The 27,901-nt window shown below is 52.0% G+C and overlaps 1 protein-coding gene across 1 annotated transcript in view; it reads left to right on the top strand.

Annotated features, from left to right (window-relative positions):
• The window catches only part of LOC136303666 (zinc finger protein 850-like), an 87,276-nt gene that overhangs the window by 32,562 nt on the left and 26,813 nt on the right, over positions 1-27,901 (top strand). The window contains exon 4 of the mRNA XM_066207257.1: positions 19,118-19,680. Coding sequence (XP_066063354.1) covers positions 19,118-19,680 — 563 coding nt within the window. The remainder of the gene's footprint in view (positions 1-19,117; positions 19,681-27,901) is intronic.

Below are 27,901 nucleotides of genomic sequence, written 5' to 3' on the forward strand. Positions count from 1 at the left end.
AGGGCACTTGGACCAGATGAGCTTTACAGGTCCCTGCCAGTCCAGCCCAGTCTAGGATTCCTGGCTGTTTTCATTTGAACAGCACCAAGAGTGGAGGTGAGGAGGAGGAGGCTCATCTGATGCCTGGCAGTTCAGTGCAGGAGGAGCCCATCCCTGGGACACTGTTTCCCCTGCAGCCCCTTGGCATTTTACCTGCAGCAGCTCCTTGGCAGACCAGCGCTGCGCCTCGTCTCTCTGCAGGCAGCACCTCAGGAAGTCACGCAGAAAAGGGGAGCAGAGCTTGGGCTGCTGCAGCTTTGGGATCCCTTTGGTGGCTAGCAGTTGACCCTGGAGAAAAAGGAAACACGAGTTTCTCACCTGCTTCTTTCAAGTCTGGAACTGCTCTCCTAGATCCCATTGTTGAAGCTGCACTCTTCAGTGACAGTTTCTGCCATGGCACAGAGGCAGAGATGACTTTCCTGGACCAACAAAACACCCAAAGCCCAATGCAGCCACAGCTTTTCCAGCAGATCTTGCCTTGGCAGTTGATTTCATTGACTGACCTTGTTAGTGGAAACAATATCAGCAAAAGCAGGTTTCCTTCTCTGAGGATTCACCTGAGCAGCTTGACAGGCTATTTGGAAGAGGGACTTTGCTCTACTAACTCACTCTACTATTTCCAAAGATAATTACATGAAAAGCATCTCTGCAGCGCTTGTTGGTCCCTTAAGCACAGCTGCCATCAAACAAAAGTCATCAAGCTTTTTTCTTGGTTCTTGAAAACAATGGGAATTGCAAGCAAAGAAAGGAAATCCCTCAGTTATTCCTCAGGTAAGGAAACAAACATTTGGAATCTCATCTTCCACACAGACACATGAAGATGCACGCACAACTGTCTTGGGACGAAAATGCCTCTTTGGGCACACAGGAAACACCTGCACCTCCGTCTCTCATCAGACTGGAAATTTCAGCTTCCCTTATGCAGCAAAAGGAAAATTTTGGTGGTCAAAGCAGCAGATGGAGAAACGCCATCCATGTGGTAGCCCTCTGCTCATTTGGACACTCAAGTCAATGCATTAATGGTATGGCCATCCTAGAAAGTGCCAGGAAACAAAGGGGTGGGTTTGGCAGGCTCTCCACATGGTCAGGTTTCATCTTGGTGACATGGAGGTGGCGGCTTGGGTTAGGAAAGAAAGACGGTCACTAAGTGTTTCAGCAGCACCGCACAAGAAGCACAACAGACTCTGTGGCCTTCACACCCTCTTGTCAAGGTTTCAGGCGAATTTCCCTGTGAGAAGAACGGGGGTGCACTTCTTCTCTCCAAACCACTGTTTTATAAACTTTCTTGGGTTTGGGTTACTTTCCTTCATTTCAGGAAAGATAACACCACTTCTAAGATGCTTGTTTGCTGTTATTAGGGCCATCTACAAAGCCAAAAGAGCTGGAACGACTTCTAAGCCAAAGCCAAATGTTGCCTGAGAAGGGAGATTGTTTGCGTGGGCTAAGGCTTGAGTTCCCCCACGGATGCAACCAAAACTCCAGCAGATGCTGATGTGCTGCAGGGACATTTTCAGAAAGGGACTGTGGTGGAAGTAGTTCTTCCAGCAGATGGCAATGGCATTTTTTCCAGTGGCACACAAAACGTGGGATGGGGGAGAAAGACAGTGGGATCAGAGAGTATTTACACCTTACCGAGGCACAATTTTTCTTCCAGTAAGGAGGTTCTCCTTCCACCATTTCAATGGCCACAATTCCCAAAGACCATATGTCCACTTTGGGGCCATAGGGTTCACCGTTCACTTCAGGTGCCCTCCACCGAAGAGTCCCGACCACCGATCTCCGTCTACTCTGCCCAGGGGTGAGTTGAGCAGAGAGGCCAAAATCAGCTGGGGAGAAAACAAAAGACTGTTTTTATTTGAATCCTGTGCAATTAGGAAAGCAAGCAAAAGAATTTCCCGGTAGAAGTTTGAGGATGTGCTCTTGAATCTCCTGGACAGCTGTCCCTGCTCTGTTTCCTCAGGACTTTAGCCAAGGAAATATGGCACTGGCTGCTTCAAAAATCCCCACATTTTTTACACTGCCTCCAGCAGGGGCTTTTCAAACTTTAGACATGTAGCTCCCTCCCTCTGGAAGGGACACACACAGAGCAATGCCACTGTGGACTGCTCGTTCCTTGCCATAGGTCTGTGCACGTTGCCACCGTGTGGTCAGTTCACAGCAGGGCTCCCTGCACTGCCACCAGCACCATTTTGGGGGGGCTGGCACTCACTCAAAAGCAGCCCCACAGCCCACATATCCCTGGAACGCTGCACCTGACCAAGAATATACTGACCCAGCTTGACAGAGCCATCGGTTTTGAGAAGGATGTTGGAACTCTTCAAATCTCTGTGCATCACATGGTTGGCGTGGAGAAAATGCAGTCCTTGCAGGCACTGAGAGAGAAACCAGAAACAGGAGGGCAAAAATCAGTGATGTGATTTCATCACACAAGGAAGGAAACAGCTCTCCAAGATTCCCTCTCCAGGGGAATGAGGAGTAATGGCAGAACACAGTGCCATTGAGGGGAAGAGCTCGCTGCTCCAACACAGGCAGGGCAGCACCTTTCTAAAGAAAGGCATGTCAGCTTGTCAAAGAGCAACAGCAACTGCTGGTGTAGACTCTGCCCTGCAAACCAGCCAGGATGACTGCTGCTGAAGTCGATGTGCTCAGAAGTAAAGAGCATTCTGGCTGCACTGCTAACCTTTCCAGCTGAGGACTGAGAGAAATGACTCTCTCTTTCTTTGCTGTTCCTTTCAAATGCTACCACCACCACCTTTGCTTTTACAGGCAAGGAATGCAGTGCCAACAGGCCAAAGTTTAGAGAGGCAAGATGGAGAAGAGCAAATACAAGAACCAGAGTGAGAATGCAACAGCAGGAGAGAAGAGGACAAGAACAGAGTCCAGTGAGTGCAGGGGCACTGGCAGGCAGTTCACTTGAGATGCTCTTGCTTGCCCAGAGCATACCGGCGACACAGAAACAAAGCCTGGCTCACGGAATCGCTCCTGTTCTGAGCCCCTTTCCCAGACAATCCTGCCCAAGCTCTGGGAAGCACAGCTGGGATCCCCGACTGACCTCCCGACTGATGGTGGCGATCTCGTCTTCTGTCAGGCGAGTCTTTTGGATTATGTTGTAAAGAGTGCCTCCATCCATGTACTCCATCACCAACCACAGTTCTTCATGCACAAGGTAGCTGAAAGAAGGAAACAAGACCATGCAGATGAACATGCATTCGTTGGTTCCTTTGCTTGATTCTTGTTTCCGGGTCCCTTTGTGACAAGGGCAGAATTCAAAGAATTAAAGACATTCCCTCCAGGCTGTGGGTTGTTTGCAGTCTGTGCAGTCTCAAGGAGAACAGCACATCTGGGAAAAAGGAGATGTCTCTGATGGCCAGCAATCAAAAAGTGCAGTTTAGTAACAGCCAAGATGAAAAACCTGTCATGCGTGGTATTTCTGGAAATAAGCACCTAGTGTTCCTGGCATGGACAGCCATGGAAAAGAGGGGCAACAATCCAAGGGAAATCCTCCCTAGCATGCTTCATCAGCATTGAAGAAACCTTAAAAAATCAATCCTGAGACAACATGGAGGCAGTGAACTTACAGGGTACTGACTTCTTATGGTAGAGTTGATGCAGGTTTTTGAACAATTTTTCAACTATGTGTTGGAAAGCCAGGGATGACTCATGGAGAAAAACTGCACTCTCTTCCCATCCATTGGAGATGAGTAGTGAAATAATAATGAACCAATAATAATGAACAGCTTTCTTTTCTGCCAGTGTCCAAAGTGGGGTTTTAACCTTGCATGCTTTTACTATGTAAACAAACCCTCATGGGATGAGACCACGACCACTCACCCGTCTAAATAATGGACAAGATGGGGACTCATATTCCTCTTCATGACCGTGATTTCAGTAACAATATCTGGCATCTCGCTTGGTCCTTGAAGATCGATTTTCTTGATGGCCACCTAGAATGACATTGAAAATCAGTAACTTTAGAAGTTGGTGGAATGAGACCACAACACACATGGGGAGAGAGATTTTGCAATGACACCGCCAAGCCGTGCCAAAGTGCCTTGTAATTAGACAAAGGAGTAATTAGGAACTGACATTCCTACAGCCCATTTCTCTGCTCCTTTGGGGGCCAGATACAGAACATGTGGCCACTGACCACATTTTGCCTTGTCCACTTGTTAGCAATGGTGTGTCAACTATCATCCCCCAAGCTCTGAGCACACTCTCTGTCTGTCTGTACTTCAGAAGAAGTAATGCGTGCCTTGGTACTCTGTGGATACATCTTGGGCTATAGGCAGGGCTTGGGGCTTTTAGGGACGCCTTGCAGATCTCTCCCTATGTGCAGTTCCCAACTGCAGCACTGCAGGTGGCTAAGGAACTGCCAGGAACATTCAGATGGATTTGCTGGCAGCCAGAAATGGGAATTCAGGACTCTGAAGCCGTAGCCCCAGTGAGCAGTGAGATGCTCCTTTGTTGGAGCAATTGAGAGCCAGGGAGAGCGTCCTTCTCTGAAAGGAACCGCTGCCCTCCTTGCCTTCCTTCTGGCAGCTGAGCAGGACAAAGACTGTCCCAAATGCAGCTGGCAGGCTGGCACCAGTCTGTGCTTCTTGTGCCTCTGCAGCACAGCTCTAGCCACGGCTGCAGCCACAACAGACACGAGAGAGGAAAGCCCTGGAGAGCAGCAGAATCTGCAGGGGCTGTTGACATTTACCTCTCCTCCCGTGGCAGTGTCGATCGCTCTGCAAACCTCTCCAAAAGCCCTAGAAACAAAACAGCAGCAAAGAAAGGAGAAAGGAGAAGCCGTTTAGACCTTGGAGTGAAAGCCAGCCCAGACAGGAGATGTCTGCTGGAAATGCCTCAAACCTGCAGCATGCAGGAGGGCTCTGCCAGAAGGCAGATGATGCATTTTCCTCTCCAGTGCATGGGCACTGGGCCTGTTTCTGAAGCATTGGGGTATAGTGCCTCAGGTCAAATGGCCAGGTGATTCTTTCATCTTGGATTTCAGTTTCTAAACTGGGCAGTTTTTATCCTCACCACAGACTATTTCCTTCAGCAAACTCTTGGGAAGAAATGTTCCTGAGAAGTGTTATCTGACTGCTATGATAGGGGATAGGTTGCTGTTTCTGGTAATGAAATAGAAGTGTCTTTGATAATGCCTTCTGACCACACTTACAAATTCTGGCCGGTACTGAGAGATGGGGCAGACTCACCCCAGCGTCTGAATATGTTTGCAGCTTGCCTGACTTCACACTTGATAGATATTCCAGCAGCAAATCACCTGTCCCATGATTATGTAGAAGCAACTGTGGTTGGACTCACCCTCTGCCAACAATTTCCTTTTCAGTGTATTTCTTTCGGGGATTCTCTGTGCTCACCATTTGCCCTGAGGGAAACAAAATGCAAGATGCTCACTTGAAAGCAGACATCCCACCATCCAAGAGATACAAAAGGCAGCCCCACTGGGGCTCTACAGTCCGGGCTTCTGAGTCCTTTGTGGCCAGCTGGGTAACAACAACAACAACAACAACAACAATTGCAACAAGACAGGCAGCTCTGCAGTACAAGCAGGCCAGCACAGAGAATGGTTTTCTACAGTCCTTTGAAGAGATCTCTTGACAGAAAACAAAGCACAGGGAGAGGCATTCCCAGGAGAGGAGGGCATCTTCCCCACCTTGCAGCAGTTTACCAAAAGAATGCCTTTCCCTTTGTAAACCCAAGCAACTCATGGTCTAACCAATCCCAAGGGGCCTTCGGCAGCAGGACCCTCTCCCTTGATGAGCAGGCTGAGCTGGAAGACGCCCTTGCCCGTGGCCCACGTGAAGAACCACACTGCTTCTCCTCCCCCTGACAGCAGGGATCAGTCCCTGCCATTGCACTCGCCCTCTCAGCCCCGCACACGTGCCCATCTTCCCGCAGCGGGCAAAGGCAGCAAGGACAGCAGCGCTCCTCAGGTGCCGGCGGGACATGGACAGCTGCCCAGAGGAGATGCTGACCCTCTGTGAGCCCAGCCCAGGCCGTGCAGGAGCCGGCCCAGAGCAGGGGCTGCTGCCTCGGGGCAGCTCCGCGCTGCAGCGGCCGGGCGGCAGCGGGACTCTCCCAGCTAAGGAAGGCTCCAGCCTCGGCACTCACACCAGCCCTCAGGGCCAGGGCAGCCACCGCCACAAAGCTGCCAAAGCCCAGGCACCAGCACTGACAAGCAATGGCAAGAAGGCACGGCCACACCCAGCCCCTTCCAAGCTGGTGCCCCCACTGAGGACACGGCAGGATTGGCTTTGAGAGCAGACACACCCAGGTGCACATCAATGCCCTTTTTGTGCCAACAGGTGATGGGAGACAGAGAGTCAACTGGGCTCTGTTCTCAGCCCCACCAGGTCTTATCTGAGAGCACAGGACTGGCAGCGGTTCTGGGCAAGAAGCAGATTCAATGACTTGTGCTGCAGAATCACAAAGGGCACCCAAGTGAGGAGGATCATTGGGTCCAGCTATGCTGACACGTGCTCACAATACACTGTCCCTCAGAGAAGAAAGACACACGACGTACTCAGGAGCTTCAGGGAGTCATACTCCATGTCCTGTTGCTGAGCAGCAGCTGTGTCAGTGCTGGAGATGAAGAAACTGCCCGGCCTCCGCTGCTCAGCTGGGGCAGCGAAGGCGCCTTCATCAGGTGACACTGCTGCTGCTGCTGCTACTGCAGCAGCTTCAATAGAAGAGCCTGTGGAGATCTGAGACAACAAAAGAGTTTGTGTCCGAAAAGTGACTGGCAGAGATTAGCCCCAGATCCCATTTTAAATGCAAGCCCTTAGGAAGGTGCTGTCAGCCACATGCAGGGCTCTCCATGGGTTTTTTTCAGATATCCACTTCTCAAACTGGATGGGTAAAAAGCCAAAGGCTGGTTTTACTTGAGTTCAGGGCCAAATTCATTTTCCATTTCCTCCAAAATCCATTTGCATGGATTTTCTGAAGGGTGACTGCCAGAAGTCCCCTTTCTCCCAAAGACTCTCTTCCCCCTCCAAGGGCTGCAGACACGCTTGCAGCTCCTTGTTCAAATGTTCTACCTCCTCCCATGGAGTCCTCTTTTCCTCCACCATCCTCAGAACGTGCCCAACTGGCAGCGCTGCTGCTTGGGACAGTTTCTGTGCCTCACTGGAATCCTGGGGCTCCTCGCCGCTAGTCACTTGCTGGAAATCTTTGCAGGCTGCCAGGTGAGATGTCAGCACTTCCACCTGAAGTCAAAGAGAACAAAGCAGTCAGAGAGTCCAGCTTGTCCCTATCAGCCAAGAGTCATCGATTGTGAGGAAAGGGAGAGGACCAGATTCACAAGGGATACAGACAGCTTCTTTCCAGATCCATCTGGGTCACCGTGTTCCCCTGCAAGAACACCTCAAGAAACAAGCAGAGCAGGAAGAGGCCAGCAGGAATGCACTCAGATGACTGCCGGCCAAAAGGCCAAAGCACTAGTGCCACTGTGCAGGGCAGCAGCTGAGATTCAGCAGGGCAGGGAGTGTCCTTCAGAGTGCCTGTGACAGACACTGGAGCAGGATGGCACTCAGAGGCATCACCCCACCCCCCTGCTGCTCTGCAGGGGAAAGGCAAGAAGGGCAAAAGCACCAGGTTGGGGACTGCAGTGGCTATTGCTCTCTCACTCACGTGTTTTTCTAGAGCCTCTTGCTCCTCAAGGAGATCAACTTTCTCTTCTCTTTCTCTTGGAATTTTCATTTCTTCGTCCAGCCTCTTGTCCGTCGCCCTGATCCCAGACTGACTTCGCTGCAGCTCTGCCTGCAGCTCCTCCGCAAAGTTTTGTGAGGAACAAGAGAAAGAATTATTAATGAGTGGCTGCCACTCGCCCGCTCACCTGGTTTTGTTGTATGTGCCTCTGCCAATAAACATTCCAATGCCCTTGAATTCTTCTAATGTCTTCATCGTTCCTCCTCTTCACTACCATCATATCACTGGGAGCTTTGGGCAGGTCTGCCTCTGCCTCAGCCTCACAAATGCAGAGCAAGTGACTGGGAGCTGCTGTCAGGCTGAGCTTTTTCACTTTCTGCCCACAAATCACATTAATTCAGCCACTTCTTTCTGCTTCCCTGCCCACCTCTGCTTCCATTTTACCAAAAGAACAACCTGGCAACCAAGGCACCAAAATCCCTGACTTCAAGCAGAAACTCCATGTCCCCAGTGTGTCCCTGAAATGCTCCCAGGTAAGCACAGCCAAGAAGCTCACGGGGACAAACCACCCCAAAGAGCTTGTGTTGTCACATCAATACTTTTTGTGCCTGTGGGTACTTGGCGAGTCTGTGGAGGGGGACAGGTGTCCCCAGACCACAGTGTCCCCTACGTATCCGACAAGGCTGAGCGCAGTGTCTTTGACATGCTCCCTCCTCTGCACACAGGGAGCCTTCCTGCTCCAGGCTGGCCCCTATCAGAATCCCAGCAAGCTGGGGCCTAAACACGGCAGCTCAAAGCCCATTTTCCAGCTGTCACTGGCTGAGGGGAATGGCTAGGTCTGGCAGGACTGCAGCACTCAGCATCCTCGGCCACCAACAGCAAGAGCTGGCTGCTCAGAAACTTGCAGCTCTGCCTTGCACTAAAGACAGCACCCTCCAGAAGTGGCACTTACTGGCTGGGAAAGTTCCGGCTGTGGTGTGACCACAGCTGGAGCCTTGTGGTCATTTGGCTCCTCTTTGGCTTCTTGTCCAGGAGCAGAGGGAGCCAGAGGGGAGTCTGTTCTTCCTTCACTGATCTGTGGACAGACAGGAGCGTGAGACACAGGCTCATTTAGAACCTTCCTTCTCTTCAGCTCTAGAACCAGCTCTACTAAGCACAAATCATCAACTTGGAGAGCAATGGGATTCTAAGTCACTCAGACTAAATTCTAATGGGCTGATTCAACTGGACTTGGCAAATTGCTCTGAATTAGATATTCCCCCCCTGGCTACTATCAGGAAGCAGCATTCTCTCTACAAAACTGGGCTTTTAGTTCTTTCAAAGATCTGAAATGGAAAATTAGGAAATAGGCAGTGATGCCTTTGCTCTTGCTGCTGTAGACATGGAAATGGATTTTCTTGCAGCCTACTCAGCTGGCCCTCTACACTCTACTGCCACAGGCCAAGCTCACAGCTTGCTGCACAATTCTTAAACACCAGGAACATCAAATGTGCCTTTCTTACTCACCTCAGGGTCAGAACCTCTGAATACCCGGCTCAGGTGACCTGCAATGTGCAAGGGAAAATGAACCAGACGCTTTGAGAAAACTGGAGACAACCACAGCATTTTCAGAAGATCTTCCAAGAAGGCCTCCCAGTCTACATTTTCAAAGTTGTCCTGCTTGACCCAGCAAATGGAGGAAATGACAGACTCTGCTGCCACAGACTCTCCCTTGGAGGGAACGCAACCCCTGCAGGTTCCCTTGCAAATGCTGCCCGCACAGCCCTGGCTACAGACACCCCCTTTTGAGCTGAACGTGTTGACAACACCTTTACCCAAGTGGCATCCAAAAGGTCTTTCTGTTTCCAAATCAACTCAGTCCCCAAGAAAGAGCAGGAAGACATACAAAAGGCAGGTTAGGTGACACCCAGGGAAAACCTCTACTTACGTGCCAGGTGAGTCAGGAAATAGGTGGAATATCCAACTCCATAAATGGAGAAAACTACAGCAGCCAGTTGCCCAATCATTGTGGCAACTGCTGTGCAAGTTTGCCAACTGTTCTCTAACACTACAGAAAAGCAAGTCTCCTGTCAGTGTGCACCTGCCCACTGACAGAAGCCTCAAGCAGCAGGATGCTCCTGCACTGAGCAAGCTCAAGAGCTGCTCTGACACCCCTGAGGCCTTCCGTGCACCAAGGCAACCTTGTGATGTCACCACGACCACGTGGCAACCGCGCCCTGACATCACAAAGCAAACGCTCTGCCTTGGTCTGTGAATTGATACAGATGGAGAGACTGATGTTTGTGTAGGCCTAGGCTGCATTTTTACCTCTTTCCCCCCTCAGCTGCCTGTTTCAGCTCTTGTTTCTCCCCCTGTGCCCCCTGTGTCCCCTGTTGCTGTGCTGGGTCCCAGCTGGCGGCCGGGCCGGGCGGAGCAGCAGTTCCAGCCCCGGCTGTCCCTGGAGGGCTGGGAGCTGCCGGTGGCCCCAGGCACTGTCCCCTGAGGAGCTGCTGAAGGACGGGGAGACACAGGGGGCTGAGGGGGCCGAGGAGGCGCTGACGCTGCAGGGACGGTGACCTTGAGCTGCTGGGGGACTGAGGGCTGTGGGGGAGCAGAGGGCCATGGTGGCACTGAGGTGACAGGGAAGGGGCGCAGGCTGAGGGGGGTCTAAGGGGTCGGGACGGGTCAGAAGGGATTGAGTGGGGTGAGAGGACTGTGAGGGGCTGAAGAAACCAAAGGGGGCCGGGGGTTTGCCGAGGAGACGGTGGGGCTGAGGGGATGGAGGGGGCCAGCAGGGAGCACAGAGGGCTGCGGGCCTGCAGCTCTGCCAGGCCTTGGAACCAATTCCAGAGGCTCCACTTTTGCCACGGCTGCCCTGCAGACCTTGAGGACAGGCGGGGACTGACAGGAGGCCGCGGGGAGAAGCTGAAGGCCACCAGCTCCAGCAGTGACCAGGGAGCTGCTGCTGCCAGCCCAGAGCTCAGGTGAGGCCGCAGGGCCGGTGAGGCAGCTGGGGGTGAGGGTGGCCTGGGCTTTGGCCGTGGGCTTTGGCCAAATTTTTTCTTTCTCACCCTCCTGGGGAGGCGCTGAGATTTTCCCTTCCCTGACTGAAGGGCAGGTGCTGCCAAGGGAAACGTCCCGACCCTGACTCAGTGTTCCCTTTGCTTCCCACATGTCCCATCTGCTGTCCCTGTCCAGGAGAGCTGCTCTGCACGGGAGGAAGCAAGGACGGAGTGAAAGGCCTTGAAGATGGGGCAGCTGGAATCCCTCTGCTTAGAGTTCTGTTTAAAGATAAGTGTGTGGAGATTTATAACTGTATATTTTTATTAGTGCAATTGGATGGATATTGAGATTGGTAGCTACCTATTCACAGAGAGGTTTTTTGATGCATTAATATATTTATATATTTTATGTAATATGGTATATTTAATCTATATTTACTTCTGTATAGTGAATTGGTTATATATGTATATCTTTCTATTTAAACATGTTTGCAGATGTATAGTTGAATTAATTGTATTGACTGAGTTCTTTGTAGAAGGCTATTTAGATAGAAATACTGATATTTTTGTATTCCTAGATGGGCTTTAGCTTGTAGTAATATGCAATAAATTAAGTTGTTAAACACCTAATTGTTCTTTGTGTATAGTGAGTTGTTGTAGAGGGTGGCAATAAATTAAGATTTTGTTAAATGAAGTTGGTATTTGATATTTTTACCTGGCATTGCTTTAAAAATCTAATAAATTCCTTTTTTTAACCTAAATTGAGATCGGCGTAGTTCTATATTGTCAGCACAGGTGCAGCAATTTGTAATAAATGACATTTTTCATGTGAAATCAATTCCTGTGCATTTGTTGATCAGCAGTGCAGCTGTAGGAATCTGCAAGAAATTACAACTGTCAACTGCAATGGGTGTTTTGTGATTTGTGCTGTCCAGAGCAATGAGCAGATCTAAATGCTGGAGGATCTGGCCATGGAATTCTCCATCCATGCCTAGCACATGCCCCACTTGCACTCAGGCTGGGCAAGGCAGGCGCAGATTTGGGATGGCAGCAGAGCCACACGTTGGCTGAGAACTCACTGCAAAGGCAGCTGAGAAAAATGAGAATCCACAAGGATGGGGGAGAACTGGCAAGCAACAAGTTCTCACAGCCACGACAGTGATGGACACCCTTGGTGTGAAGTTCCCTGGAGGAAATCCCAGGGGAGTTGCTGCTCGGATCAGCAGCAGAAGCCAGCAGGATCTGCTCCTTTTCCTGGCTCTGTGTGCAGGGCACAGGCTGTGATGGCCCCTGCTCCCACAAAGCTCTTGCCCGTGGAGGCTGCAGGCTCAAAGCAATCCCATTGCAGAGAGAGGCTTTGCAGTTCAACACCACTGCCCTTGTGTTTCGGGCTGGAACGGCTCTCATGCCAAAGCACAGCAGGTCACCAGGGCTTTGGGAGGCAGAGCCTTTAGAGGGAAAGAGAGATCAGGCACTCACATGCCTGAAACCCCTTCAGCTCTCTTCTTTTGTAGAATGAGAAAGAAGCAACCTGGGGAGAGGTACATGCAGTCCTTTGAGAAAACACAGTGTCTAACAAGTCCTGTGGCAGAAGAAAAAGAGGTAGCAACCTTGCCTTCTTTTCATAGCCTGTGTCTTCGGCAGAGGAGACAATGGGATGGACAGGAGGAAGGGGAGGGGAGGAATGACTGAGCTAACCCAGTCTGCCTTGCTGTGTACTGCTATACTTTGTACCAGTGAACATTAGAGGTAATGCCAGATTATTATTTAGCATCATGACACGCTGCCGCTTCATTTGAAAACTGACTCAGTGTTGTTATAAATACATATTAAGTGTTTGGCTTTTTACAAATATGAAAATGAATCTTATATGTGTTATGGTAGAAAGCTATGCTACAGTAATATACCCTCTTGTAGTAGTGTGATAAATACAGTTTTTAGTCTATAGCAGATGCTTTTTGTAACTAGCTAAAAAACAAACAAAAAAAAACCAAAAAAAAAAAAAAAAAAAACAAAAACCAAAAACGAAAACAAAACAACACACACAAAAAAACCCTCCACAAGCCAAATGGGAGAAGCAATTAAGAAATTCCTCACATCATCTCACGTGGATAGACATAACAGCAAGGACACCGACGACTCCAATAGGAAGAATTTATTGCCTTTGTTATCAAGAGATTTGCGACTTTCGTGGAGCCATGAAAAATTTATGTGCAAGAAAGAATGGTGGGGGAGAAAAGTTGCAATTAAGCAGAAACACCTAAAGTCAAAAGGATTGTGTAAATCACATATGAAATTTATGAATATGCAATAACCTATGGTATTTAAAGGAAAGATCCTTTGTTAGCAAGCTGTGCTTTGGGTGGAAACACCAGGCACGCAGACATCTGTAGTTTTGCTTTTGTTATGCCTCTTCTTGTCTTATTGTTTATTATTAAACTTCTAAAATCTTAACAAAAAGTGACCCGTATTTTTCACAGAGAAAATCAGCTGAATTTCTTGTTAGTTGAAGTAGATGTGGTGAGAAACAGTGACAGCGATTCAAACCGATTTTCTAACCTCGTAATCCAGAGGGAATTTAGTGTTGATTTTCTTCATTGTATGCACAACATTTTGGAGTTCTTCTGGATCCTTCAAGGAGGTATCCACTACAGACCAAAAACTAAAAGGGGGATTATGGCATTCATTCTCTTGTAACACCTATTTCCACTAAGATGTAGCTTCAACTTAGTAAGGAAAAGGAGAGATTTTCTTTAGTCATGCAGTGTGGAATAAATGGTGTAGGAACAGCCACAATCCCAGGTGTAAGAACAGCATGTTCTTGCTCTTAACAGGACATTGTGGACAAAAAAAGCCCCAAAATCTTCATGATTCACCTCTTAGGTAAAACCAGAATGGTTCATGTTGTCAAACTAGCAGGTAATAGAAATAACAAATGTCCCTGGGCTGGGGCAGAAGCCTGGGAGTCAAAGGCTTGGGAAAAGAGAGCTGGCAAAGCCAGCCCAAGGTGCAGGCAGGCATTAGGCTCAAGGCAAGAGGGAGCCTGTGCTGCCAGCACCGGAAGGGACTCCAGGAACAGGAGCTGGCCAGTGGCAGGAGCAGCTCCTGCTGTCGCTGCCAGGGAAGGGCTGGCAGCGCGCAGGAGCTGTGGGCACTTTGCTGATGGACAGCTGGCAAGTTTGAGCGGGCCAGCCGAGGAACAAGAGAGGTGCTGCTTGTTGGAAAAGCCGTTTATGACATGGCTGGATCAGTCTCACCAGGGTCAGTGTTACAGTCCGTGCCATGATGCAAAATGCCTTCCAGCATAGAGTCCCCATGGCCCAAGCAGAAGCAGCAGCAGCAGCAGCCCCGATACAATGCATTCTATTCCTAAATCGTCCAACCAGCTACAAACACGATGCTATTCCTGTCTTTTTGCACCTATCCTGGTCTAACACAGCTGTGTGACAACGCTCATCATTTCTTATACAAGGCCTATGCCCACAGCCTATCTATTCTGTCTAGCAATGTCAGCAATGCTCTGCTATGTTTATAATATGTCTAAGACTTAGTTAACTTTGTACAAGGTAATGCTACTGAACTTTAAACTGGACTTCAGGGATTTTCTGTCAACTGATACAGTCTCTTCTTTGCTTAAGGCACTTAAGGAATCTCTTTACTCACCTAAAACTACAACTTACGTTCCCACTTCATGTCAGTGTGACTTTATGGATCTCAGTTTCTCTGAGGGTTTCAAACCAACCCCTGCATCCTTTTCTGCCTCTAAGCTGTGTGCACAGGGTCCTGGGAGATTTCTATCTGCTTTCCAACAGGGCTGGGACACAACTCCATTCGTCCTTTCTCTCTTCATTCCCAGGTCTCCACACAGTGCAGGTGGTTTCCAGCTGTGACCTCCTGTCCAACGGAGAATCCATCCCCATCACCATCATCGGCATCACTCAGGTACCCCCAAACCCTCCCGGGACCCCCAACCCCACCCTCGGACCCCCAAGCCCCCCCAGGCTCCGCTGCCGGAATCAGGGGGAGTGGTGTTGCCCTTTTAAGGGGAGTTATAGTGGGAACTGACAAAGGGGCTCTTAAAGCGGCGATGGTAGACAGGACCCCAAAAATCCACCCTGGGAGGCAAATGGAATGGAGGCCCCATAAAAATGTCACTTAAAGGGGTCATGAGCCCCTCTTGAAAGAGCCTTGTGGGGCTGCGGCCTCACAAACACCCCAAAACAGGGAAAAAACACCCCTGTAGTGGTGGGATCCCACCTGGTTACCCCCTGAGTGGCTGGAGCCATCGCGCTGCTCCTACGTACTCCCAGTATGATCCCGGTATGATCCCAGTGTAACTCAGTCACCCAGGAGCTGCTCCCAGTATGATCCCAGTGCAGCGCAGTCACTCCCACCCCTGGCATCCCCTCCCAAGCCGTCTCTGCGTTCAGACCGGTCCCGGCTCCATCCCCGCCCCTCCCGCGGCGGTGAGGGGTTCAGAGAACGGGGGAGGAGGAGGAGGGGGGAGGGAGGGAGGGAAGGAGGGAGGAAGAGGCGGAGCGGCAGCGGGAAGCAGGAGGAAGAAGAGAAGAGGAGGGACCGGGCGGCTCCAGCGCTCCCTGAACCCGCAGCCCCCCAGGACCACCGGCCCCGTCCTGCAGGTGCCCGGGGAGGGTGAGCTCGCCCCAAATATCCCGGGTGGGGTCCCTGGGTTTGGGGTTTTGGGGTGGATGTTTGTAGCGTTCAGGGCTTCAAAGCCGAGCAGCAGACCCCTGAGGGGGGACATGGTGGGGTCCCCGGAAGGTGTTTTTGGGGGGTCCCGGAACCGGCAGTGGCTGCTCACAGGATTAGCCCAGTCAGTCCCAGTATGATCCCAGTCTCTCCCAGCAGGGCCCCAGTCACCTCCTCCTCCTCCCAGTTGCTTTCAGCATGATTCCACTTGCTCACAGCCACTCCCAGTCAATCCCAGTAGGATTCCAGTCACCCTCAGAGTGATCCCAGTCTCACGCAGCACAGTCCCAGCTGCTCCCACTGTGATCCCACTGTGATCCCAGTAGGATCCCAGTTGGCCCCAGCAGAGTTCCAGTTGTTCCCAGCTCCTCCCAGCATGATCCAAATTGTCCCCCGTTGCCCCTAGAGTAGTCCCAGTCCCTCCCAGCATGTTCCCAGTCATGCCCAGTTGTCCCCAGTGTGGCCCCAGTCCCTCTGACTTGTTCCCAGTTGCCCCCAGTGTGGTCCCAGCTGTTCCCAGTGTGGTTCCAGTCACCCCAGTATGGTTACAGACACTCCCAGTATATCCCAGTTGCCCTCAGCAGGCCTGTGGTCATTCCCAGGCACTCCCAGTTTCCCCAGTAAGGTTCTAGTTACCTCAGAATGATCCCAGCCTTTCCCAGTTACTCCCAGTTGCCTCTGGCACAGTCCCAGTTTCTGTCAGTTGTGGGAAGTGTGGTCCCAGTTGTTCCCAGTGTGATCCCAGTTGCCCCAGTTGTGGTCACAGTCCCCTCAGCATGGTTCCAGCACCTTCCAGTTGATCCCAGTTGCTCCCAATATGTCCACAGTTTCCTCCCGGGGTGATCCCAGTAGGCCTCGAGGTCACTGCCAGTATGGTTCCAGTCACTTCCAGTATGATCCCAGTCACTTGGACTACAATCCCAGTCCCTCCCAGTATGGTCCCAGTTGCACCCAGTCACCCCCAGTATGGTTACAGTCAGCCCCAGTATGACGCCAGGCACTCCCAGATACTCCCAGTAGTATTCCAGTCATGGCCAGACTGACTGACCTTTCACTCCCAGCGTGGGCCCAGTTGCTCCCAGTGTGAATCCAGTCACTCCCAGTCACTCCAAATAAGATCCCATTTGTTCCCAGCGTGGGCCCAGTTGCTCCCAGTCACCTCCAGTATGGTTCCAGTCATGGCCAGCACCTTTCCAGTCACTCCCACTCTGGTTCCAGTATGATCCCAGTCACACTCAGATTCTCCCAGTACTATTCCGGTCACTCCCAGTCTGATCCCAGCCAGTTCCAATTGGATCCCAGTACGACCCCGGCATGGGCACAGCTGCTCCCATTAGCATCCAGCACGGTTCCAGTTGTCTCCCATTTACCCCCACTGTGGTTTTAGTCTCTCCCAGTGTATCCCAGTTGCTGCCAGCATGTTCTCAGTCGCTTCCATGTGTCCTTAGCTGCTTGCAGCCTGATCCCAGTTGCTCACAGCCACTCCCAGTCACCTTCAAGGCAGTCCCAGTTGCTCCAGTTATGATCCAGTATGATCCCAGCATCCCTCAGCATGGTTCCAGTTGCTCGCTGTTCCTCCCAGTGCGATCCCAGTTGCACCCAGTTTCCCCAAGTATAGTCCCAGTCACTCCCCACAGGATCCCAGTCCCTCCCAGCATGGTCCCAGTCATGCCCAGTTGCCTCCAGTGTAGACCCAGTCACTCCCACTCATTCCCAGTGTCCCCCAGCGTGGTCCCAGTTCTCCCCAGCATGGTCCTGGCTGTTCCCAGTGTGGTTCCAGTCGCCCCAAGTGTGGTCACAGACACTTCCAGTATATCCCAGTTGCCCTCAGCATGCTTGTAGTCATTCCCGGTCACTCCCAGTTGCTCCAACACAGTTTTAGTTGACCCCAGTACAATCCCAGTCATTGCCAGTGTGATGCCAGCATGATCCCAGTACACACCTGTCCCTCCCAGTGATCCAATACTCCTCTCTGTGTTCCCCACTGCTGGATCTCCAGGCTCCAGAGGGGAGCCCCAAGGGCTGGAAGTGCCCAGCCAGGGTCCCCAGCAAGGCCCAGTGTGGATGTGCAGCGCCCAGTTTTCCCAGTTTCCCTCTCCTTTTCCCCGGGTCGGGTTCCCCCTGGCCCCAGCGGGTGGGAGCAGCCGAGAGCCCCGTGCTGCCCATCCCGACCTGTCCCGGCTCTATCCCCGCTCCTCCCGTGGGCTGCCAGGGCTTCGGGAACGGGGCACCGGGATGTGCCTGCTCCTGGGGGAGGAGGAGGAGGAGGGATGGAAGAGGAGGGGATGAAGGAGGAGAATGAGAAGGGATGGAAGTACATGAGGAGTGTGGATTAGGGAGGAGGAGGAGCAGTGATGGAAGAGGAGGAGCAGGATCAAGAGGAGGGACAAAGGAGGATCAAGAAAAGGAGAAGGAAGGAGGAGATTGAGCACTCCCTGAATTTAAAGCCCCCCACCCCTGGGATCATCACCCCCCCATCCCACAGGTGACCAGGGAGGGGGAACTCGGGCCGCATATCCTGGGTGGTCCCTGGGTCGGGTTCTTTTTGGAGGGCAGACATTTGGAGAATGAAGAACTCCAAAGCTGAGTGGAAAATGCCCCTTGGGGGGTCCCAGTGGCAGCTGCTGGCAGAGGCAGCCTGGAGGAGCAGAGCCCCGTGTCCTATGTCCCCCAGGAGCCCAAAGTGGGGAGCCCAGAGAAGGGGGAGTACCATGATTTGTGGGACCCTCAAAAGCCTGGAGAGGGGCAGGGGGGACTCCTTGGACCCCCTGAACCCCAACGCAGAGAATAAGGGGAGAAGGGACCCCAGGATCCCAAAAACCCCTAGCATCCCTTCATGGTGCCATCAAAGAGAGGGGAGCTTTCTGGATTTCTGGGATCCCAGCAGCCTGGGCAGGGCAGATATGAAGTAGGTGGGGGAACCCCAGTACAAGTGTGACCCCCAGCAGCTGGGACGGGGGGAACCCTCAAACACTAAATGAGAGACACCACAGATGGGGAAATCCTGGGAGGCATTTTCAGGATGGAGTTGTGATGTTTGGGAGGTTTTTGTGGACCCCAGATGTCCGGTCACTTCTGGAGATGGACTTAGGCAGAGGGACTTTCAAAGTCAGTGTACGCATCCTGTGTTTTTCCCCAGACCAGGATTTCCCATTCCCAAACATTGGCCAGAGGAAGGAGAAGGCTGTGAGGAAGAGGAAGATGCCCCGGGACAGCCAGGCAGGTGAGGAGGAAGTCAGTGTCCCTTTCCCCCTCTCTCCTGCTCCATCTCCCAGCCCAGCCTGGCCCATGGCTGCAGGACAACCCCGCTGCCAACGCCGTCCTGATGGGGATGAACTGAGGGGATCTGCTTCCCCTTCCCTCTGGCACGGAGACAAATCCCATCCTCTCCTTGTCCTTCCTGCCCCAGACAAGGACCTGAGGATGGAGACCAGGGAGGACAAATCCCCATGTCAGAACCTCATGGAAGAGGCTGTTTTGAGCAGTTCCACAGTGCAGGAATCCAATGGGGAGGAAAAGCCCCAGCGATCCTGTAGGAGAAGGGCCTGCAAACCCATCCCAGTGTGCTCTGAGGAGGAAAGACCCACTCTGTGCCGGGAAGGCGGCTGGAGATCAAGCCAGAGCTTGGAGCTGGTGGTGCGTGAGCAGCTTCATGACAGGAAGAGACCCTACAAGTGTTCTGAGTGTGGGAAGAGCTTTAGCAAAAACTCCCACCTGACCCGCCAGCAGGTGATCCACACTGGGGAACGACCCTACGAGTGTGGGGAATGTGGGAAGGGCTTCAGAGACAGTTCCAGCCTGTCTGTCCACCAGAGGATCCATAATGGGGAGAGGCCCTACGAGTGTGGGAAATGTGGGAAGAGCTTCAGGGACAGCTCCCAACTTATCCGCCACCAGAGGATCCACACTGGGGAGAGGCCCTACGAGTGTCCCAAGTGTGGGAAGATGTTTCAGTCAAGCTCAGAACTCTTTGTACATCAGCGAATTCACACTGGGGAGATGCCCTATGAGTGTCCTGAGTGTGGGAAGAGGTTTCAGACCAGCTCCAATCTCGTCCAGCATCACCGGATCCACACTGGGGAGAAGCCCTATGAATGTCCTGAGTGTGGGAAGAGGTTTCACACCAGCTCAGACCTCCTCATACACGAGCGGATTCACACGGATGAGAGGCCATTCCGCTGCCCCGAGTGTGGGAAGGGATTCAAGCACAACTCCACCCTCATCACCCACCAGCGCATCCACACTGGGGAGAGGCCCTACGAGTGTCCCCAGTGTGGGAAGAGCTTCACCCACAGCTCTGCCTTGACCCGACACCAACGGAGCCACCAGTAAGGGAACCCCTGCAAGTTCCCCTGACTGGAGGAAGAGCTTCGTGCACTGCTCCAGCTTCATCCCCCATCAGAGGACCCACGTTGAGAAGAGCCTTGGTGACCCACAATCCCCATGATCCTTGTTGGAAAATGCCTGGTGGTTCTTTTATATTGTTATAATTATCTTTTGATTTAGCTTCATCCTATCAAAACACAGAAAATAGGAGTGAAACCCAACCAACTCATCAAAGGCATCTAACGCCTCACCTTTTACTAGTGTTTCAGGAGAATCTGGGATTTAGCGACATACTTGGGAGGATATGGGGGGTTTGGGGGGCATTTGGTGTACTTGTCTCCATTCTTTGGCGCTCAAAAGGCAAGAGGGATTTATCTGTCACCTCAAAACCACTCAATGCCACTGAAAACTACTCAATCCCACCCCAAAATTACTCAATTCCACAGCCCCTTAGAGTGGAACAGAGTTGGAAGGGGTTTGGGTGAAGTGTGCTGTAAATCAGGAGGGGTGAGATGGGCATTGGGTGAGGTGGGATGAGTGGAATGGGGTTTAGGAGGGGTGGAATGGGCGAAATAGAGCTTGGGAAGGGGGTCTTGATGTCCAGCAGGGGTGGGATGTGTTGCGGTGGGGATTGGGAGGGTGTGGTGAAGTCTGGAATGAGACAGCCAAAGGTTGGGGATGACAAAGAGAGGGGGAACCCGTTCCTGAGTGAGTTTTTGGGTATTCCACATTCCTGAAGGGATTCTGGTGCATCCCACATTTCTGAGACAGTTTTGGGGGTGTTCCTGAGAGCAGCTCCATGCATCCCCGTTGCCAGGGGTGGGTGCCTTGGGCACCAGCTCAGAGCTGCAGCCAGAGTCCATTGCCTCAGTGCTGGAGAGCAGAGAAATGATGAATGGCCCCAGACATCTGCAGGGTGTGTTTGGGGGCCAGGGCAAGTTCTGTGTAGGTGGGGCGGTCACTGCCCCAGCCCCAGTCACGGCAGCCTCTGCTCCAGCCCCAAAGTGGCTGCCCCTGGCACCTCAAAAATGCCACCAGAGAGGGACCAGAGGAGGTGAGGCTGTGACACAGGTGTGACACTGACACGTCCCACAGCCCCGGAGCTCCCACCAGCTGAGATGGCGCTGCATCCAAAGGTGACTGTGGATCTCTCTCTCCATCTCGCTCCTCTCCTGACTTCCTCTTCTCAACCTCTGGATAACTTGATGTTGTATGGTTTTGAGTTTTCTGAATCACTGCTTTGTGACGTGCCTGACCATAATTCCAGGTTTAAGATAAGTTATGAGGTAGTTAAATACTATTCCTCTATAAATGGTTAGTCATAGGTTATAAGTTAAGATAAATACTGTGAAGTGCTGTTCTTCTGCTAAATTGAGAAGTTTAAATTGTAAGTTAAGGTTAAGGTAGAAGTTAAGTCCTGTTCAGTTTGAGCTCTGTTAAGCTTTTAGGCCGTGTTCCTTTTATCCGTGCCCTCACTCTCCTCTTGTCACACACACACAGGGACAGTTCTCAGTTCGTTTCTGGTTTGATTGCCTGGATTTGGTTTGGTTTGGTTGTTGCTTTGCTTCCTTGGTGTGCCTGAAGCATCCAGTCAGGGGTAGAGTGACTCTTGCCAAGGACCTTTGTCATGCCTCACCACCTGTGCTCCTAATTGGTGATTTTTGTCAAATATGCTGATCTGCTAAACTTATAAAGCTGCATTAACCCTGTGGGCGGATGGGCATTTTGTGGCCATTTTCCAGATCTGCCCCTTGGAGGCCTCCAATAAAGATCAGCCTTTCTATTACCTCCTCTATAATATTGTCTCCAAAGGGTGATACTTTATTTCTAGGTTCTGTAAGGCATCAACGCAGCGGGGCCTCCTGGCACCCAGGAGACCACTGTGACACAATGACATCTTGGGGAGCCAAGTGTCAGCTGCAAACACAGCGGGGCCTCATGGAAGCCAGGGGCCACTTGGACAGTGCCAGGGCACGTGGAACTCAGTGTCCACTGTGACACAGCACAGCCCCATGGAACTCAGCAGACCGCTGTGACAACATGGAATCTCACGGATGCAAGGCTCTGCTTGGGCAAAGTGGGGCCCCCTCAGACACAAAGGGATGTGTGTCTGTGATGTCAACCCTGTGCCTCCCTCACCTGGCTGTGGTGTCCTTGTTTATTTGCCCACCTGATTTATTTGCCCACCTGAACCCCCCTCCATCTCTTCCCCATCCCTGGATCTGGCCCTGTCAGTTCTGTACTTGGTGGTGCCTCCAGCACCATCTACAGCCTGAGGAATAAGGAACTCATGGATTCCATGAGGAAACTGCTGACTGGATTTGAGAAGCAATAAACTGCCTCTTTTCTTCTGCAGAACCTTCTGAATGTAACTTATTTTAGTCTCAGCCTATTGGTCCTGTTTTTCCATTTCCGCATTTTCTTAATACATTCTACTGTCACATTTTCCACAAACGAATACTATTACCAACAGTATTTCCACATGAATATCTGCCATTATTCAGTATCTCAATGACTTTCAAAAGCTTTGTTTCCTGTGCATCTGAATAAAATAATGATTTTTTGCAGCCGTGAAGGAAAGAAGCTCCCAGCAGAGCCAGAACAGTCAGGGGCAATGGCCCTGGCTCTTTCCACGTCTGCTCTTCCCAGCTCCACACTCCCCTTCCCAGCCCTTCTGTGGGTGCAAGGCTGGGGTGCTGCGGCAGCTTGGTCACTGTCCTGCTGCGTGTCCCTGCTGTGACCACAGGCAGGGACAGGCCATGGGCACTGCTGGGACACAGCCAGGCTCCAGCACAGCAGCTCCATCAGCAAAGGGCATCTCCTGAGGGCAGGGCAGGAAGGCTTTGCTCTCCTCCAGAGCTGCTGTCAGGAAGATGCTCCAGGAATGCCCTGGCCAAGCAAAGCCCAGTGCCTGGGACACAGGGGGAGTGTGCAGGGCGGGCACACAGCAGTGTCCTGGCACAGCCAGAGCTCCTGGCATGCAACTGAGGGAGCAGCAGAGCAGGGCCTGGGCTGTGTCTCTGGGGACAGCCTGGGAAGGTGCCCCAGGGCAATTGTCCCACAGCAGCCCCTGCAACCACCGTTGGCAGCACTGGCCTCTGCCCTCCCCTGAAGGAGCTTGTTTGTCCCTGCATGGAGGGACACCAAGGGTCCAGGCCAGCAGTGCCTGTTTGCTCTGTGCTGAGGAGACTTCAGCAGTGCATCCTGTGTGTGTGTGTGTGGGGAGATGAACCCCAGGGAGCACAAACACCATCATTAGCACTCAGGGCTGGCACAATTCCAGTGGCACAAACAGTGCCTCGAGGCCACTTCACTCCAGAGGAATGTCCTCTGGTGTGTTGGTTTAGCACGGGTGGTAAAAAACCGATTAGTGACTGACTTTCAAGATGGAAGGCCGGATTGGCCAGTTAAATATAGATATACACCTCTGAGTCACACAAGCTTAAAATCACCCCGGGGACTTCCTTTTCCCTTCCAGCCCCAGAAGGAAGAGGTAAGAAGACAGCCCAGCTCTCTCCCTGCAGTGGGGCCTGGGCTTTTCACCTGGCCCAGTGACTCCCGGGCCGCGGGACGGGATGACCATATGCCCCATCCCATCGGTTTTTTAGCAGTTGTAAAACACCCTTCTGCTCCCCTATAGCAGGGAAGCTGGCCCGAGAAACCACACAACCCCAGTATTGAAAGATGAAAGGTGGCCACCAGAGGCCAAGGTCAGCCAGACCTGTTCATCTTGGCAGCTTTTGTCTGGGAGAAATCCTTGGATAGATGAAAATTTTGAGGCCAAATTCCAATATTGGCCATGAGCACCTGGAGGAGAAGGATGGTTCTTCTCCATAGGAAGAAAAGCACAGCCCCAGTGTTTCAGTGCAGCTGAGAGCTGGCCCTCAGGAAGCCAAGGGAAGCTAGACTTGGCGGTACTGGTGACTTTTGTCTGGGAACAATCCTTGGATGAATGGAATTTGGGAGGCGGAATCCCAAGTTTTGCGATGGGTGCCCAGTCAAGGATATGAAAGAAAAGCACAAGGTCCAAGTGTTTTGGAAGGAGATGAGAGGTGGCCACAGTAAGTGAGGGCAGCCAGACCTGTCTCTCCTGGCAGTTTCTGTCTTGGAACAATCTCTAGATATACGGAATTTGGGAGATGGATTCTCAATATTGGCCATGGGCACTTGGACATGAAAGATGTTTCATTCCATAGGAAGAAAAGCACAGAGCCCCAGTGTTTTGAAGGCAGATCAGACGTGGTCCCCAGGAGGCCAAGGCCAACAAGACTTGTCTGTCCTTGCAGCTCTTCCCTGGGAGCAATCCTTGGATAGAATCTGGGGGGTAAAATCCCAATTTTGACCATCGGCTCATGGACAAGAAGGACAGTCTTTTTCCACAGGAAGAAAAGCACAGAGCCCCAGGGTTTTGGTGATAGATCACCAGAGGTGATCTGGTGGCCAGACGTGGCCTCCAGGAGGCCAAGCCAGACAGACTTTTCTCTCCTGGCAGCTTTTGGCTGGAAGCAGTCCTTGGATATACAGAATTTTGGAGGCCAAATGCCAATTTTGGCCATGGGTCCCTGGAGAAGGACAGTTCTTTTCCATTGGAAGGAAAGCATGGAGCCCCAGGGCTCCAGGGGCAGATGGGAAGCGGCCCTCGCCATGCCAAGGTCAGCTGGAGCTCTCAGGCAGCCCCTGGGAGGCCAAGTCAGCCAGAGCTGTTCCATGTTCCCTTGGTTCCAAGGGGGCCTGCAGTGTCACAAACGTGTCCTTGGTTCCTCCGTGTCACAAAGGTGTCCTTGGGTCCACAGCACCCAGCAGTGTCACAAGGGACTCCATGATTCCAAGGGGACCTGGAGAAGCACAATGGTCTCCCTGGATCCACGGGGCCTCTCAGGATCACACTGGCCCCTTGGTTCCATGGGGCCCAGCAGTGCCCCCATGATCCCCTTGGATCAAATTCCAAACTTACAGGGCTCCCAAGAAAAACTGTAGCAAAAGGAAGACCAGTTCTTCACTATAAAATACATAGAGAACGGAACAGAACCAACACCACCATGGTTGTAACGTCGTGTTATTTAGGAATGGAGCTAGAGCCTAGACCCAATAAGCCTCTCCAGAGGAAAAGTCACTCAGGCAAAGCAGTCAAGCTCAAACATCCACACACACCACACGGCTAGCTCAGCAAGGAGAGGCAGAAGGCCCTTGCACTAGATCACTTCCAGCCAGGTTTATTTCCAGGAGCCAAAGGGAAATCCAGGGCAAAAGGAGTGAACATGTGCCGGTCTCAGGCTTAAGTATGAGGTTCAGCAGCCAAAGACCTTGAGGCATGGAGGTGGAGCAAAGGGCAGGAAAGGTCAGTGTCCCATAGGGAAAATGGGGCCAGTCACCGGGGTCCCACAACCCATGGAGACACGGAGGAATGGAGAAACCAAAGGGCCAGGGGCATTAGGGAGGGGAGAAACTGGGGCAAACCATCATCTACAGAGCACCACTGGCAAGTCCCCTCTCTCAGGCTGGGCAGGTAACTATGGTCTGTACTGCCAAGGCCAGACTCTGGGTAAGATGTCGAGGGGCTGCAGGGACTCCACACATGATAACAGAAGGTTCCCACCTAGAAGCACAAATGATCATGGCATACGCCATCCCTGAGCCACCCCCAGGACAGATTTGAGGAATAAGCCTTGTGAGAGCCCACCAGGAGCAGAGGATTTTTCCTCTCCCAAGCAGCAGAGGAGCAGAGAAGCAAGTCAGCAAGCCCTAGTCACCGTGCCAAGGAGAAAACAAACAAGAGAAAAGCAAAACGCCAAAACCACAGGGCAAAAGGATCTCAAATCACATGCACTGTGCCACATGGCTGCTGAGCCAATCACCCCAACCAGAATGAAGAGCAGCCCCTGGCCCCCAACCCCTACAGGATCCCGGGCTGCCCCTCCACCCATCGGGATATTCCCAGAGCCAGGAGAGGGGAGGCAGTGACTATTCCAGACACAAAACAAAAACCAACTCAAAATGGTGATGGCAAATGAACCATCCCCAAGACAGTTCCATGAGGCTGCACTGAGTCACAAGGGGCACTGGGTTATACAAGAGCTGGCAATGCCCAAGGGACACCTGTGTCTGAGGAGGCCGAGGCCCCACTTTGCCCAAGCAGAGCCTTGCATCCGTGAGATTCCATGTTGTCACAGTGGTCTGCTGAGTTCCATGGGGCTGTGCTGTGTCACAGTGGACACTGAGTTCCACGTGCCCTGGCACTGTCCAAGTGGCCCCTGGCTTCCATGAGGCCCCGCTGTGTTTGCAGCTGACACTTGGCTCCCCAAGATGTCATTGTGTCACAGTGGTCTCCTGGGTGCCAAGAGGCCCCGCTGTGTTGATGCATTACAGAACCTAGAAATAAAGTATCGCCCTTTGGAGACAATATTTTAGAGGAGGTAATAGAAAGGCTGATCTTTATTGGAGGCCTCCAAGGGGCAGATATGGAAAATGGCCACAAAATGCCCATCTGCCCACAGGGTTAATGCAGCTTTATGAGTTTAGCAGATCAGCATATTTGACAAAAATCACCAATTAGGAGCACAGGTGGTGAGGCATGACAATGGTCCTTGGCAAGAGTCACTCTACCCCTGACTGGATGCTTCAGGCACACTAAGGAAGCAAAGCAACTACCAAACCAAACCAAATCCAGGCAATCAAACCAGAAACGAACTGAGAACTGTCCCTGTGTGTGTGTGACAAGAGGAGAGTGAGGGCACGGATAAAAGGAACACGGCCTAAAAACTGAACAGAGCTCAAACTGAACGGGACTTAACTTCTTCCTTAACCTTAACTTACACCTTAAACTTAATTGACCAAAAGAACAGCACTGGGTTGGCAGCCACTTTGGGGCTGGAGCAGAGGCTGCCGTGGCTGGGGCTGGGGCAGTGACCGCCCCACCTACACAGAACTTGCCCTGACCCCCAAACACACCCTGCAGATGTCTGGGGCCATTCATCATTTCTCTGCTCTCCAGCACTGAGGCAATGGACTCTGGCTACAGCTCTGAGCTCATGCCCAAGGCACCCACCCCTGGCAATGGGACTGCATGGAGCTGCTCTCAGGAACACCCCCAAAACTGTCTCAGAAATGTGGGATGCACCAAAGTCCCTTCAGGAATGTGGAATACCCAAAAACTCACTCAGGAATAGGTTCCCCCTCTCCTTGTCATCCCCAAACTTGGGCTATCTCATTCCAGCCCCCACCCCACCTCCCCAGTCCAATCCCAACCCATTTCACCCCTCCTGGACATCAAGACCAGGCTCTATTTCTCCCATCCCACTCCTCCCAATCCCCATCCCACCCCACACAATGCCCACCTCACCCCTCCTGATTTGCATCCCACTTCATCCAAACCCCTTGCAATCCCATTCCATCCCAAGGGCCTGTGGAATCGAGTAATTTTGGGGTGGGACTGAGGAGTTTTCAGTGGCATTGAGTGGTTTTGAGGTGACAGATAAATCCCTCTTGCCTTTTGAGTGCCAAACAATGGAGACAAGTACACCAAATGCCCCCCAAACCCCCCATATCCTCACAAGTATCTCCCTGAATCCAAGATTCCCCCAAAACATAAGTAAAAAGTGGGGCTTTAGATGCCTTTGACGAGTTTGTTGGTTTTTACTCCACTTTTGTGTGTTTTAAAGGAATGGAGATGAATCGAAAGCTAATTAGAGGCAAAACAAAAGGACCTCCAACTACTTCCCACTGTGGATACTGGGGATTGTGGATCACCAAGGCTCTTTTCAATGTGGGTCCTCTAATGGGGGATGAAGTTGGAGCAGTGCACAAAGCTGTTCCCACAGTCGGGGCACTCGCAGGGCGCCCCTTACCAGTGGCTCTGTTGGTGGTGTCTCAAGGATGAGCTCCAGGACAAGCTCTTCCCACACTGGGACACTCGTAGGGCCTCTCCCCAGTGTGGATGCGCCGGTGGGTGATGAGGTTGGAGTTTTGCTTGAATCCCTTCCCCCAGTTGGGACAGTGGAAGGGCCTCTCCTCTCTGTGAAACCGCTGGTGCAGGAGGAGCCTGGAGCTGGTCTGAAACCTCTTCTGTTGGGGGTTGGGTTTGTTCCTTCTTTCTCTGGGGAATTTTTTCCCCACGGGTTGCCAAGGGGACCGGGTGTTGGATACTTGAGAGTGCTTGGCTGAAACAAAGAGATGGACAAAAGGTGGAAGGG

This window comes from Chamaea fasciata, unplaced genomic scaffold (assembly GCF_029207755.1).
Source record: "Chamaea fasciata isolate MVZ Bird 193981 ecotype frontalis unplaced genomic scaffold, bChaFas1.0.hap1 SCAF_40, whole genome shotgun sequence".
NCBI lineage: Eukaryota > Metazoa > Chordata > Aves > Passeriformes > Sylviidae > Chamaea > Chamaea fasciata.